Raw genomic sequence first — 12,917 nt, 5'->3', positions numbered from 1 at the left:
TTGGGGTCTCTAAAGGGACCCCCCACTCTAGTTCTGAACCAGATGGGAACAAAGACAAGGAAAAGACTACTAGATGCCAAATAATCACATTTATAATTGACCAAAGCTTGGTAGGATTGGGGAGCATGGTGTCTATCTGCAGCTAAGGTACTTTCTTGACACCAAACCCCAGAAGGACAATTCCACCTTGTCACTGGCAACGTTACAGCAGAGTGGGCTTCTCTACAAAGGACTTTTGGGGGTCAGAGCAGGGGATAGTCAGTTCTTAATAGGGACATGTTGAGCTGATCTGAGCATGCCCAGTTTATTCTCTTCAGTCCCTGCATCTCCCCTGGGGCAGAGCAAGTAAAGGGACAGATCCAGATCGAGGCCAGGAGTATTATGCCTGGGGTTCCATTCACAGAAAAGAAAGCATCCCAAGTAGAGAAGGGACAGCCTTGCCCCTGACAAACGAGTGAATGAGCAAGCAAGCCACTGAGTGAATGCGTGACTCCCTGGTTTGGGGTGGGCAGGTGGGGAGATGCTCCTCGTGTGTGTCCGCCCCCCCGCCTACCACTCACCCTGTTCTTGTGCACAGTTGCAGGGGCTCTACTTGCTGACTTCTTGTCTGGCCTGGTGCACTGGGGAGCCGACACGTGGGGTTCCGTGGAGCTGCCCATCGTGGGGAAGGTGCGTTGTCTCTTGACCCCACCCAGTCAGTGTCCTCTGGAAGGAGGTGGGGCTCTCTGATGCCTGAACCCCCGTTTCCCCATCTGAAAGGTGGGAACCACCCCTCCGGCCTGCCCAGCGTGCCCCTCCTCCAGGACTAGAACAGGACTCCCCTGGGATTTTCTGGAGAGCTCTGGTGGCCCCTCACCAGAACCCTTTGACTTTAGGGCCACTTCTTGTTCTCCTTTGCCTGCCTTGCTATGGCTCACTTGGTTGTTTTCACTTGCCCTGCTATGGCTCACTGGTACAACCTGATCTTGTACCAGTCAGACCTTTTTGGTCGTAAGTTATAGAAAGTCCAATACAAACTGGCTTAACCAAGCAAAGGTCCTGATTCGTGTACTGAAAATTTCAGGAGTAGAGCCTGAAAAGGCATGGCTGCGTCCTGCAGGACAGACAGACCACCCATGTTCCTCTCGGTCTCTCTCAGCGTCCGTCTCTGCCTTCCTCTCCCTTGGCTTCATTCTCATGTAGGTTTTCCCCCTGGTAAGGTAGCTGTGCTTCCAACTTCCTAGAATTTCATTCTCCTGTCTCAGCAGCCACCCCCAGGGGGAGGAGCACTTCCTTTCCCAGAGTTATAGCCAAAATCCTATGGCTCACTCCCATTGGCCCAGTGTGGGTCACATGCCCATCCCTCAGCCAGTCACTGTAGCCAGAGGGAAGAAATGTTCTGATTGGCCAAGCTGGGGTCACATGCTCACTCTTAAGTAGGGAATGGGGGGTGGTTAGGCTGATCAGAATAATTCTACAAAGAGAAGAGGGGGAGGAGATTACCAGAAGGAAGGACTTAGATGCTGGGAAGAAGCAAAGGCTCCTGCCTGTCACTGTGAGGGCCTCCTCAGCAGTCTTAGGATGGGAAAGAAGGGCAGAGATTGTCTCCAAGACTCCTCACAGCCCAGGTGGGGAGACTGAGGCCCAAAGGGGGGCAGGTCCAGCCCAAGGTCCCCGCCAGGTCATTTCGACCCGTCTTCTGCTAGAGCTGCTAGACCTAGACACTGAGGGCTGGGTGGGATCTGTATCAGTGGCACGATGGAATGTTCCAGCATCTCAAAGCCAAGGAGGTGAGCTCGGGTTAAGTGTGTGCAGGCTGTTGTGGGGAGGGGCTGACGACCGTGGGCCGGGTGACCAGAGCCACGCGCCCTCTCTCATGTCCACCCCCCCCTTCCTACCCAGGCTTTCATCCGGCCCTTCCGGGAGCACCACATTGACCCGACGGCCATTACACGTCATGACTTCATCGAGACCAACGGCGATAACTGCCTGGTGACACTGCTGCCACTGTTGAACATGGCCTACACGTTCCGCACCCAGAGCCCCGGTGAGCATGCCAGCTGGTGGCGGGCCCCTGGGGGCCATCGGGGACAAACACTCCTCCTGGCCCCCATGAGCCCCCTGTGGCTTATGTATGTGTTTCACTCCTCACAAGGTTATGAAAATATTTTTAGCAACCTTCATGTAAAATTGGGATATGTGACATAAAGCTCTGTGTTTCTAGCTTCTCTTAAACAATTCGACCTGGTTCCCCTGGGGTCTTGTTCGCACTTGGCTTCTTCACTGGGCTGTAGCAGAGCCGCGGCTGCTGCCTCTAGACGGGGCGCGCACTCCCCAGTCCGCCAGTCCCCACGCTCCCTGCTGTCCTGCACCCGGCCCCCTCACTCAGTTGTGTCAACTGCCCGGCGCTGCAAGCTCCTGGTTTTGCTGCGCCGGCTTAGTGGACAGAGCATCAGCGGAGAGCTCAGGCAGTGCTGGGTTTGGCTGTCCGCCCTCCCTATTTTAGAGAGGAAGCGTGTCCCAAAGCACGTCACTGCGCCTCTCTACGCCCCGTCGGTCAGGTGGGGGGATGAGGCCTTACCTCTTCCCGGTCTTGTTCTGACAACTCGACACCTTGGTGGTCCTTAGAGCAACCTCCGGTGGGTAGATGTGATGGGTGCCTGTGCTGTAGTGGGAGCCGTGGTGTCCCACCCACGTCCGCTTCCTGAGAAGTGGGGTCCTCCCCTGGCCACGGCGTGGTGCCTTCCCACTGCCTCTTCCGAGAACTGCTAGGCCAGGTCCCATCTCTCCCCTGGAGATTAGCCCGAAGCCGGTTACAGGAAGCACCTACAAAAGACCAGCCCCCTCACTTCTGAGTGGGACCAACTCTGGAGCCATTAACACTCTGGAGACCCATCCCCGCCTCCGCCGGGATCGGGCTAAGGCCAGACTCCCCGACCCCATCTTTACTTAGCGCTGCCCCTGTCCTGCTTCCCTCATTCCCCCACTTGTTCTTCCAGTAGAGGATTCCCCTCCCTCCCCCGCTCCCCCAATAAACCACATGCACCCGAATCCTTTTCTCAGGCTGTGCTTCTGGGGAACCTAGACAAAGACTTACCCCCATTTTATTGATGAGGAAGCTAAGACGTCAGGATGCTGTTGCCGACCCAGACTTATACAGCCAAGAAACATCAGGGCAGGAATCTGAACCCGGCCCTGCGATGCCAGAGCCCGTGTTCTTAACTAGTACTTGTGCTTTCTGAGCAGAAGTACCTGCCCACTGAGCAGGGGGGTCTGAGCCTGTCCAAGGCCATGTGGGAGGCTGGCACTTGGGTGGGAGCTACCCCGGGCAGGTGGTGAAGGCCAGGCAAGGGGGTCAGTCCCCACCCCATGTGACAAGTACGTGGGCCCTATGGGTACCCGCCCTCTCCCTGCCCTGCAGAAGCCCTGGAGCAGCTGTACCCCTGGGAATGCTTCCTCTTCTGCCTGATCATCTTCTGCACCTTCACTAACCAGATCCACAAGTGGTCACACACGTACTTTGGGCTGCCACGCTGGGTCACCCTACTGCAGGACTGGCATGTCATCCTGCCACGTAAGCACCACCGCATCCACCACGTCTCTCCCCACGAGACCTACTTCTGCATCACCACAGGTGCGGCTGGAGGGCGGCACGGAACAGGCCACCCCCACCCCTCGGGGTTACTCTATCCTCCGGGTCGGGAGGGTACAGGTCACAGTGGGAGGTCACACAGTCCCTGCCCTGTGGGAACGTTCTCTCAGAACATAGTGATTGAGGACCTACTATGTGCCGGGCACTCTTCTAGGTGTTAAGGACACAGTTGTAAACAAGACAGAAACCACCCTCTCTACCTCGTGGAGTTATAATTCCAACCACCCACCTACCTAGGAAATATTTATGAAGCACCTACTATGTGTCAGGCACTGCTCTCGACATAGGACACAGCACTGAACAAAACAGTGAAAGTCCTGCCTTCAGGGCAGTTACATTCTAACGGGGGTATTCCAGACCAGGAGTAGGCACTACATCTGAGAGTGCTAACTGCTATGGAGGAAAGTAAAGCAGGGGGTAGGAGAAGGAAATAGGGAGCTTCGCCTGTTAAATAGGGTGGTCAAGGGAAGGTCCCACCGAGCAGGTGACATTTGAGCTGAGGGAGAAAGTCCCTCGGATCTGAACGAAGAGCACTGCGGGTGGCGGGAACAGTGAGTGGGTGCAGAGGCCTTGGGGCAGGGGCGTGTGCATTTGTGTGAAGGGCAGCAGGGAGGCCAGTGCGGCTGGAGTGCAGAGCTTGAGGGGCAGAGCGATAAGAAAGATGATAAAGTCCCAGGTGAAGGGCGGAGAGTGACTGTTCATACACGGAGGTCAGAAAGCTGGAGTAAGTGTAGGAGGGACCTTGCAGATAAGTGGGGAAGGATGGGGCCAAGCAAAAGGAACATCAAGTACCAATGTCCTGAGGCAGAGAGATGCCTGGAGTCTGACTGAGGAACAGTAAGGAGGCATATATGCCATTGGTACTGGGCCAGTGCCGGAGAGGTCAGGTGCACAGGTTTGCCAAGACCAACTGGGTCTTTCAAGGTTAAGTACATAAACTGCTATCAAGTCAGGCAAACTCAGGTTCAGGTGTGATCTCCTCCATGTGTGCCTGTAGAAGACTCCGGCCTCCCCAGGTCTCACATTTCTCGTCCGAAAAATGGGGCTGTAGCCACTTCCTGCACATTCCACCTTCGCAGGGCTAGGGTGTGAATGGCACAGGGCAGGGTCAAAGTGCTTAGCACATAGTAGGTACTCAATAAGCTACTGGGGTTTTGTTTGGGGGGATCGTTTTGTTTTTTCCTGAAGGCAGAACTGAGAGCCACAAAAAATATTTTTTGTATATCCTAAAGTCATGGTCTTTGAGGGCAGGTGTGGGGGCCAGAATTTAGGCAGTGTAGGAGTTCAGTTAACTGCTCGGCCACGTCCGGGGCCCATCTGGGTTTGGCCACCTACTAACTGGGAAACTGCCTTCCAGGTCTCAGTCTTCTCATGTGGAAAAGGGGGCTGGTGATAGTACCTGCCTGGTTTGGATGGGAAACTACTACAGATATGAAATAAGATTGTGAGCAATGTGTACTGAGCACCTACTATGTGCTGGGCACCATGCAAGGCACTTGGGCATCAACAGTGAAAGAACATGAGGTTTTGCTGTTCAGAGCTGACATTCTAGTTGGAGGCTGGCGAGAAAAACCAATAAAAAAAACCACAGGAAAGTGCTGAATTAATGACAATGGTTACATTATCATAAAGGCTATAAAGAAATACAAGATGGGGGTGTGACAGACATGGAGTACAGTTTAAGTGGTGGTCAAGGGAGGCTTCCTGGGAGAGGTGGCATTTGAGCCAAGTGATAAGAAACAGCCACCATACCAAGCACATAGTAAATGCTCAGTAAGAAAGTGAACGAGTGAGGGTATGAAGGCTTGTGTGAGCAGCCCCTGAGCCCCTTGGTGGGTGGCCTCCCTCCCAGATTCTTTGATCACCCCTTGTCCCCTCCCCTCTGCAGCCCCCTCCCTGTAGTTTCTGCCCCAGGTAGGATCGGCTCTCTCCTTACTTTCCCTCAACTACTGCTCTCCCATTCAACCCCCTGGCACCCTGTTTCCACTGCAGGCTGGCTCAACTACCCTCTGGAGAAGATGGGCTTCTGGCGACGTCTGGAGGACCTCATCCAGGGCCTGACGGGTGAGAAGCCTCGGGCAGACGACATGAAATGGGCCCAGAAGATCAAGTAACTCCTCCAGCCCGCCGCCTTGTTGCCAACCTTCCCCAGCCTCCCCAGACCGAAGCCATCTGCCAAATTCCAGCCTTCCTCGCGCTGGCCCCTCCAGGTGGAGAGGATGCCTCCTGGGCTGGGCCTGGGCACCCCCAGCCCACCCTCTGTGACACAGAATACTTGAGCCACTGATTTTTAATTTCCTTTTTCCCCCGTTTTCTTTCTTTGGCCCCTCCCTAGCTACCTGAGCTGCTCTGTCTGCCAAGCCTGACTCTGCAGAAAAAGGAGCCCCTTGGGTAGAGGAGAAGCTCACCCCCACTCCCTACACTGCAGCCTCCCCCAGCCCCACTGGGCAGCCCCTCAGCATGGTTGGCGTTGGGGTGACTGAGTTGTCTTATTTGTCCCTCTTTGTCTGCCTGCCGTGGTCCAGGAGCCCCCAGGCACACCTAAGTGTCCCTGGAGCATTGCCCTGTCATAGCTCTGCAGACGGACCCCAGAGGCCTTGGTGGACAGCCCTGGCCTGGCCTGTCCACTCGGATGGCACAGTGCAGCGAGGGTCTGAGGGCAGGCAGCCAGAAGAAGCCAGAATCCCCTACCCAAGTCTGGACTGTTCAGTCGGGACATGGTCCCAGCCAGAGCGGATGTTTCTAAGTGAATGAAGGATGACTTCACAGGGCGCAGCCCCTGCAGTGGGTCTTAAATCACTTGTAATGGGACACAGTGCTCTCTCTGGCCGGGGGTATGTCAGAGAAGGAAGAATGGGGCTTTTCTCATTTTGGTTTGTTTTTTTTTTTAAAGGTGCTTGCTTGTTTAATGTAAATAATAGAAAGCCTTAATATCTTTTCTGTAACACGGAGTAATATTTTAATGTCATGTTTTGGATGTACATAATATATTTATAACAAAGCAGCAAGAGTCTACTTAACCTCGGCAGCCTCATGTTTCCTGGTTGGCTGGGGAAGGCGGGGGAAGGAGTCTGAAGGGTGAGGTGCCACCCTGGCCTGTTCCCAGCTTCCCCGGCAACCCTGGGCTCAGGATGGAGGCCTCGTCACCCGAGACAGTTAGTGAATGGTGATACCTGCCCCAAACACTTGGAGGGGATCGTGATTTGGTAAGGAATGATCCTTTTGCAAGAGATCACGGTGATAGAGTAATGAAGGCAGATCCCTACTAGTGAATTCCTTCAGCAAATGTGTATTGGCAACTAGTGTGTACCAGGCTCTGACCTGGACCCTGGGGCACAGCACTGAGCAAACCAAACAAGGGTTTACCCCAGCGGAGACGACCCTGGGGGAAGGGACAATAAACATAAATACATGTATACAGGCATTCAGATGTTGATTTGTAAAGAAAATCAAGCAGCGTGGCACCACACTGGAAAAGCGGAGTGGGGCTCTTTGGCGGGGTGGCCTGGGAGGGCCCGAGGAGGTGACGTTAGAGCTGAGACCTGGAGGTGGAGATGGAGCCAGCTGGGGTGAGAACTGGGGAAAGAGGACACCTGAGGGACAGCAAGTGTAAAGGACCAGAGGCAGGAACAAGCTTGGGGTTTTTAAGTGACAGTGTGATTGGAGTGAAGAGAGCAAGGGGAAGGGGGAAAGGTGGGGTTGGAAAAGTGGAGACTCATTATACAGAACCTCACAGGCTGATGCGAGTGGGAGATACTGGACATTTCGGACAAATGAGTGCCTTGTTCATTTATTCACTGAACAAGTCATCATAAGGCACCTCCTTTGTGCCAGGCACTGGGATTCAGTGGTGAACGCTACAGGCGTCACAATCAGTATCTAGTCCGGGCTGGAGAGTGTCTACATTATTAGAAGCAGCCTGTTGAGGACAGAGAAATGACAAAAAGCAGTCACAGATGAAGCACTTTTTAAAAAATGTGACCCATAACTTCATTTTCCTTAAAGTTTGTCCACTGCTAGAGTTGTGACTGAAGGGACCACAAAGGGGTATTAGAATTCATCAACTCATAAGTTATAGAAAACTCTAACAAGCAAAAATAATTCTGTAAATTCATATAACTGAAAAATTCAGAGGTGGTTTCGACTTAAAGTTTGGCAGGACTCAGAAGCCTACGTGACTCACCAGAACTTGGTCTCTGACTAGGTCTAGTTTTTCTCCGAGTTGACATTGGACCAGCTCAGCAATCTCAGTGGGACAGTTTGCTTTCCCAGTAGTTACAGCAAAAGCCCTAGGACAGCCTCTCATTGGCCTGGATTGGATCATGTGTCTTTCCCTGAACCAATCACTTTGCGGGGGGGAGGGGGGAACTGGTGGAGAAGTGTTGTGATTGGCCAGGGCTGAAACAAGTCCACCTGGAGTTGCAGAGGCGGGATCCACACTTCCCAAACTGCAGAATGTGAAGAGAGAGGGGTGGTTCCCAAAAGAAAAACCAAGGTGTTATCAAAAGAAGTCTGCAGTGGAAGGAGCAGACACCCAAACTTTTTGGAGGGGCCGGATAGGCAGCCTTGGAGCTGCAGGGGTCGGTTTCCCATTCCCAGGCCTGCTAGAGGGAGAGGTTTTCTAAGTCCTAGCAACCTGTGTTAGTTCCCCTGAGCCAGAAAAAACACCAGCCTCACTCCAGAGAGCTGAAGCTTCTTGCCCACAGCAAGTGAGGCAGAGCCAAGCTTCTCACACACTTTCTCCCAGCTCCTGAATCCCCAGCGGCTGGGAAATAATTTCAAAACCAGAAGGAGGTGTGCTGTGCATCAGGTCTGAGAGCGTGAGAGCCATTTGTGGGATGGGGTGTTGCAAACAAGTGCCTATGGGGGGGGGGGGGGGGGGACGCGGCAGGAGAGCTGGTTATCTCCTGAGCACTTACCATGTGCAGACTGTGAAGAGTTCTCTGCACTGGGACCCATCTGGCAGTCCCTGCGGCTCTGAGAGGGAATACACTTAGCCCCGTTTGCAAATGGGGAAACTAAGGCACAGAGGTTATGTACCATGCCCAAGGTCACAAAACAGGTAGATGGCAGGGCTTGAATCTGAGCCTTGATCTGCCCAGAGCCATGGTGCTCTAATACCTGCCCGCAGCCTCAGTGGAGGGGCCAGGACGAGGGAGGTGGCCAGTGAGACCTGTCCTCTGTGAGCAAACAGCAACACAGCAGGATGAAAAACAGCAGCCGACACTGATGGCCCGGAGACATCAGGCCCAAAGGCCGGCTCCTACTCACATCAGCTGATTAACAAGGACCTGGAAATCCAGATTTTTAAATGCTGGTTCCATACCAGCATTTCTAAACATACCTTGGGCAAACGAAACAGGTACGTGTGGGCGGACTTCGGCCTTAGACTTCCCAGCTGGTTCGGGGATGGCCGGTTTTTGGTGGATTGTGCTGCCACCTGCTGGTGGAGTGAAGCATGTGGCAGCGCAGGACAAACAGGGATTTCTAGTTCAAGGGGAATGTCCTGCATCGTCCTCGCTGCTCACGTAGAGGGGTCTGGCCGGAGCACCTGCCCCCAACTTTAACCACCCCCACTTTTGATAAACCCAAAATTTCAGGTTCCCCTCTTAAACATTATTTTGTAATAGTAATGCATGTATAAGGTAAAGAATTAGAATCAAACAATACAAAAGGGTCTAGAGCAGAGAGGTCAGCTGACTGCCGCTAGAAGGCCAAATTGGGCAACCTGTTTTCCTTTGGTCCATGAGCAATTTTTTAAGTTGGGGGAAAAAGGATTTCCTAATACATAAAATTCCAATTTTTAGTCTGGATTGTAACCTTGTACTGACACACAGCTATACCCATCCACTTGCATTTGATCTGACGATTGCTTGTTCAGGACAGCAGCTGAGAGACCAAGCGGCCTGCAAAGCCTGCAATATTTACAATCTGGCTCTTTACAGAAAAACATAACCATCTCCTGGTCTGGAGCGAAGAATAAATTGCTCCCCACTCCTGCTCCCCAAAGCTCCCAGTTCTCCAGAGGCCATCATTTCCACAAGACCCTTGCAAGTCCCTTGTACAGGTGGAGAGGCATGTCTGCCCCCATTTTCTCAAAGCGGGTAGACTATTAGAGACACACAGTTCTGGTCTGCACTGTGCCTTTTCTCTCAGTGTTTTGGAGGCAGTGTTACATCAGTGCTGCCTTACTCTGTGCAGCATTCCAACCTCAGGATGAGCCTGCCTCTTTAAACTCACCTCGCTGGATGTCGGGTCGTTTTTAGTCTTGGGAAACATGAACTGCCGCCGCTATGTGCATCAGAGAACTGACATCTTTGCCCATAACAGCCCACAGACCTGAGGGGTCCCCCCTGCGGAACGGCCAGGTTGAGGGTGTGTGTTAGACTCAGGCCACATACACTGAGAGCTCGGGCCTCATTCACTGCCTTCCACCGGGGCCGCGCCCATTTAAACTCATGCAGCTGTGAAAGGCGCCAGTTCACTCACTCCCTTGCCAACACGGTGTGTTATCGCGTGTTTTGTTCTTTGCCAATCTGATAGCCGGTTTTAATTTGCATTTCTCTTACTGTATTTCATTGAATCTAAGATATCATTGATTATAAAGATGCGTCCTGATTTCACGGATGTTTGAATGTAAAAATTGGCCCTTTAGAATCACTGAAATGAAATATGCTAAATGAGACAGGGTATCTTACCTAATTTCCTTATTCTGTACATGTCCTCTTCCTATTTTTCTTGAAAGGCAGGACAGTAGTGGTTAAAAGTTTGGGGTCAAATCCCAGCTCCTCCACTTACAAGCTTGTGACTTTGGGCCAGTTACCTAACCTTTCCCAGTTTCCTGCTCTGTAAGATGGGATGATAACAGTACCTACTTCATAGGGTAGTTGTGAAGATTAAATAAATTAATACAAGCTAAACACTTCTGGAGCATACTAAATGCTCCTTAACCATTTGCTATGATTATCATTTTTCTTTGGGGTTGTTTATCTTTTTTTCTTAATGAGTTGCAAGGGTTCTTTATAAATTTATGAACCGCGTCCTTTTTTTTTTTTTTGCTTTCCTCCCACTCCAGATCCTTGGTCTCTGAGTCCTCTTTCCTTCACACAAAAGCAACAGCTGACACAGAAACTCTGACATTACAGAAATAAACTGTATGGGGGGAAGCCAATGGAAACAGCCCAGATGCCCGGCAATAGAGCGAATGAATGAACTGCACGACTCCCTGCCCACCCACTCCGATCCCTTTCTGGCTGTATATTTAGCAACCACACAAAACATTAAAGTATCTCAATGTCATACTTCAGACACACACCAGGGGAACAAACTCCACGTGTGTGCCATGAAATGCCACTAGCAAACGTGTCACACACCCTACCAACCACAGACACCTCTCCAGGTGTTCTACCCTCTGTCTCCTGGGTGCCCATGCCAGGTGTCTCCTGCCAACAGTTCATCAGCTTTACTTTCTGTAGTTTGTGTTATAAAAGCTGCAGCATGAGGCTGGGGGTTTTCTTAACCCTAAATTGGAAATACAAACTAGATTATATAACGTTGGCCACAACCCTGCTACTGCTCAAAGTGTGGTCTGCAGGTCAGCATTGGCAGCCCCTGGGAGCTTGTTAGAAATGGAGAATCTCAAGATCCCCGTCTGGTTTCATGGAACCAGAATCGGCATTTTAAGAAGATTCCTGGTGATTTCTGTGCACGTTAGAGTTTGAGAAGTATGCATTGCTCTAAAAAATAATACTGTACATTTTGCGAAGCATATTGCATTTTTTTAATATTTTGAATATGCTTTTTCAAACTATTCGTGCCTTGCATATCCCAGAGGTTCCCACACTGCCCTCGAGTTTTCCCACCTCGCTGAGAACAGTGTTTTGGAGTGAACGCTGTGGAACAGTCTATATCCACGGGTCTCTTGACTGGAGCACGAGCCGGCTCCTTATAACTGTTAGGCTTACTTTTGGCTACACACGACAAAAACTGACCTTTCAGAGCAACCTGCCCTGACTGGGTAACTCAGTTCATCAGAGTGTCATCTGATACGCCAAGGTTAAGGGTTGGATAGCCAGTCAGGGCACGTACAAGAATCAACCAATAAGTGCGTACATAAGTGGAACAACAAATCAATGTTTCTCTCTCTAAAAATCGATAAATTAAAAAAAGACCAACTTAAGCAACGAGGCACTTATTATCTAATGTCTTAAGAAGCCTGTAGGTCGGCAGCCCCGGGGTCTCAGCTCACGTACCTCTTCCAGGCTCTTGCTCTTGTCACCTTTCTGCGCTCTCACCTTCAGTGTGTCGGATTTGGGGGCTTAGGGCCATGCCTCGTGGTTTCATCATGATTGTGACAGCTCTAACCGTAACCACCTCATTACAGCAGAGATTTCCAACCAGTGTGTTGCAAGAGGCACACTGGTGTGCCACAAGAACTTTTAAAACATGCAATACCTATTTGGTCAGGAGCACTAACCTCTTTTCCTGTCTGGTGTACAGGAATCAAAATTATACCTTATTTTCTCTTTTGTCATATAAGCAATATATATATATTGGGGTGCACCACAGAATTTTAGTAATTAGTTTATGTGTGCCATGAGAAAATCACTGTATTATAGGAAGAAAGGGGACAAAAGAAAAGGCTATTATCGGGGGAGGAAAACTTTCCAAAAATGTCCCCTCCCCAACTCATTGGCCAGAAATGACTAGGTCACAGGCACACCACGGGATCAATCAATGGCAAAAGGAGATGGCAGGGCCCAGTTCCGCCTTGGACTCACACCTGGCCACTGGACCTTCTGGCCTCCTAAACAAAACTGGGCTACTGTGAGCTTGAAGGGACATGGTGACCGGACTGACAATCATTGCTGCCCAACACACCTCTCAACTCCCCACCTCCCGTCTTGCAGCTGCCCAATTCGGTCTCCCGGAGGCCTCAGGGCAGCACTTGGTAAAAACGCAAAGCTGCCCACGTTTTAGTGAAAACCTTCCCAAGCTCCAGCTCCCTCACCACAGAGGCAGGTGCCCCAGGACTAAGAGAACTGAATTCTAAGCCTGATTTTACTCCTTCCTTGTTATGTGGCTCTGGGAAAGCCATGTAAGTCCTCAGAGCCTCAGCTTCTTCATCTGATAAATGGAAGTGGTAGTAGCTACTTTTCAAGGGGCAGTATGGATTAAGTAATATAATGGCAACTAATATATAGCATTCACTCTATGCCAAGTCCTTTTCTAAATTCTTTAGTTCTGTTGACCATTTTAACTTGCCCAACAATCCGATAAAACCGGA

General features: G+C 51.2%; 1 protein-coding gene and 1 long non-coding RNA gene across 4 annotated transcripts in view; one reads left to right on the top strand and one right to left on the bottom strand.

The window, feature by feature from the left end:
* PEDS1 (plasmanylethanolamine desaturase 1) overlaps positions 1-7,059 on the top strand; it is a 22,983-nt gene extending 15,924 nt beyond the window's left edge. Inside the window, exons 3-6 of one of the 2 annotated variants that reach the window (XM_037167219.2) lie at positions 578-669; positions 1,882-2,026; positions 3,401-3,553; positions 5,624-7,059. In XM_037167219.2, the coding sequence (XP_037023114.1) occupies positions 578-669; positions 1,882-2,026; positions 3,401-3,553; positions 5,624-5,745 (512 nt within the window). In that variant the 3' untranslated portion in view covers positions 5,746-7,059. Of the gene's footprint in view, positions 1-577; positions 670-1,881; positions 2,027-3,400; positions 3,614-5,623 lie in introns of both variants that reach the window. The other variant, XM_037167212.2, reaches the window with a different exon arrangement.
* The window catches only part of LOC119065279 (uncharacterized), a 17,572-nt gene extending 4,655 nt beyond the window's left edge, over positions 1-12,917 (bottom strand). Inside the window, exons 1-3 of one of the 2 annotated variants that reach the window (XR_005085567.2) lie at positions 11,884-12,917; positions 2,561-2,805; positions 633-705 (exon numbers count right to left, since the gene is read on the bottom strand). This is a non-coding gene — a long non-coding RNA (uncharacterized LOC119065279). Of the gene's footprint in view, positions 1-632; positions 706-2,560; positions 2,806-11,883 lie in introns of those variants that run through there. The other variant, XR_008392638.1, reaches the window with a different exon arrangement.

Source organism: Artibeus jamaicensis, unplaced genomic scaffold, assembly GCF_021234435.1.
Source record: "Artibeus jamaicensis isolate MK-2021 breed Jamaican fruit bat unplaced genomic scaffold, CSHL_Jam_final contig_685, whole genome shotgun sequence".
Lineage (NCBI taxonomy): Eukaryota > Metazoa > Chordata > Mammalia > Chiroptera > Phyllostomidae > Artibeus > Artibeus jamaicensis.
The sequence above is the reverse complement of the archived record's forward strand: the minus strand, read 5'-3'. Positions and strand labels throughout refer to the sequence as shown.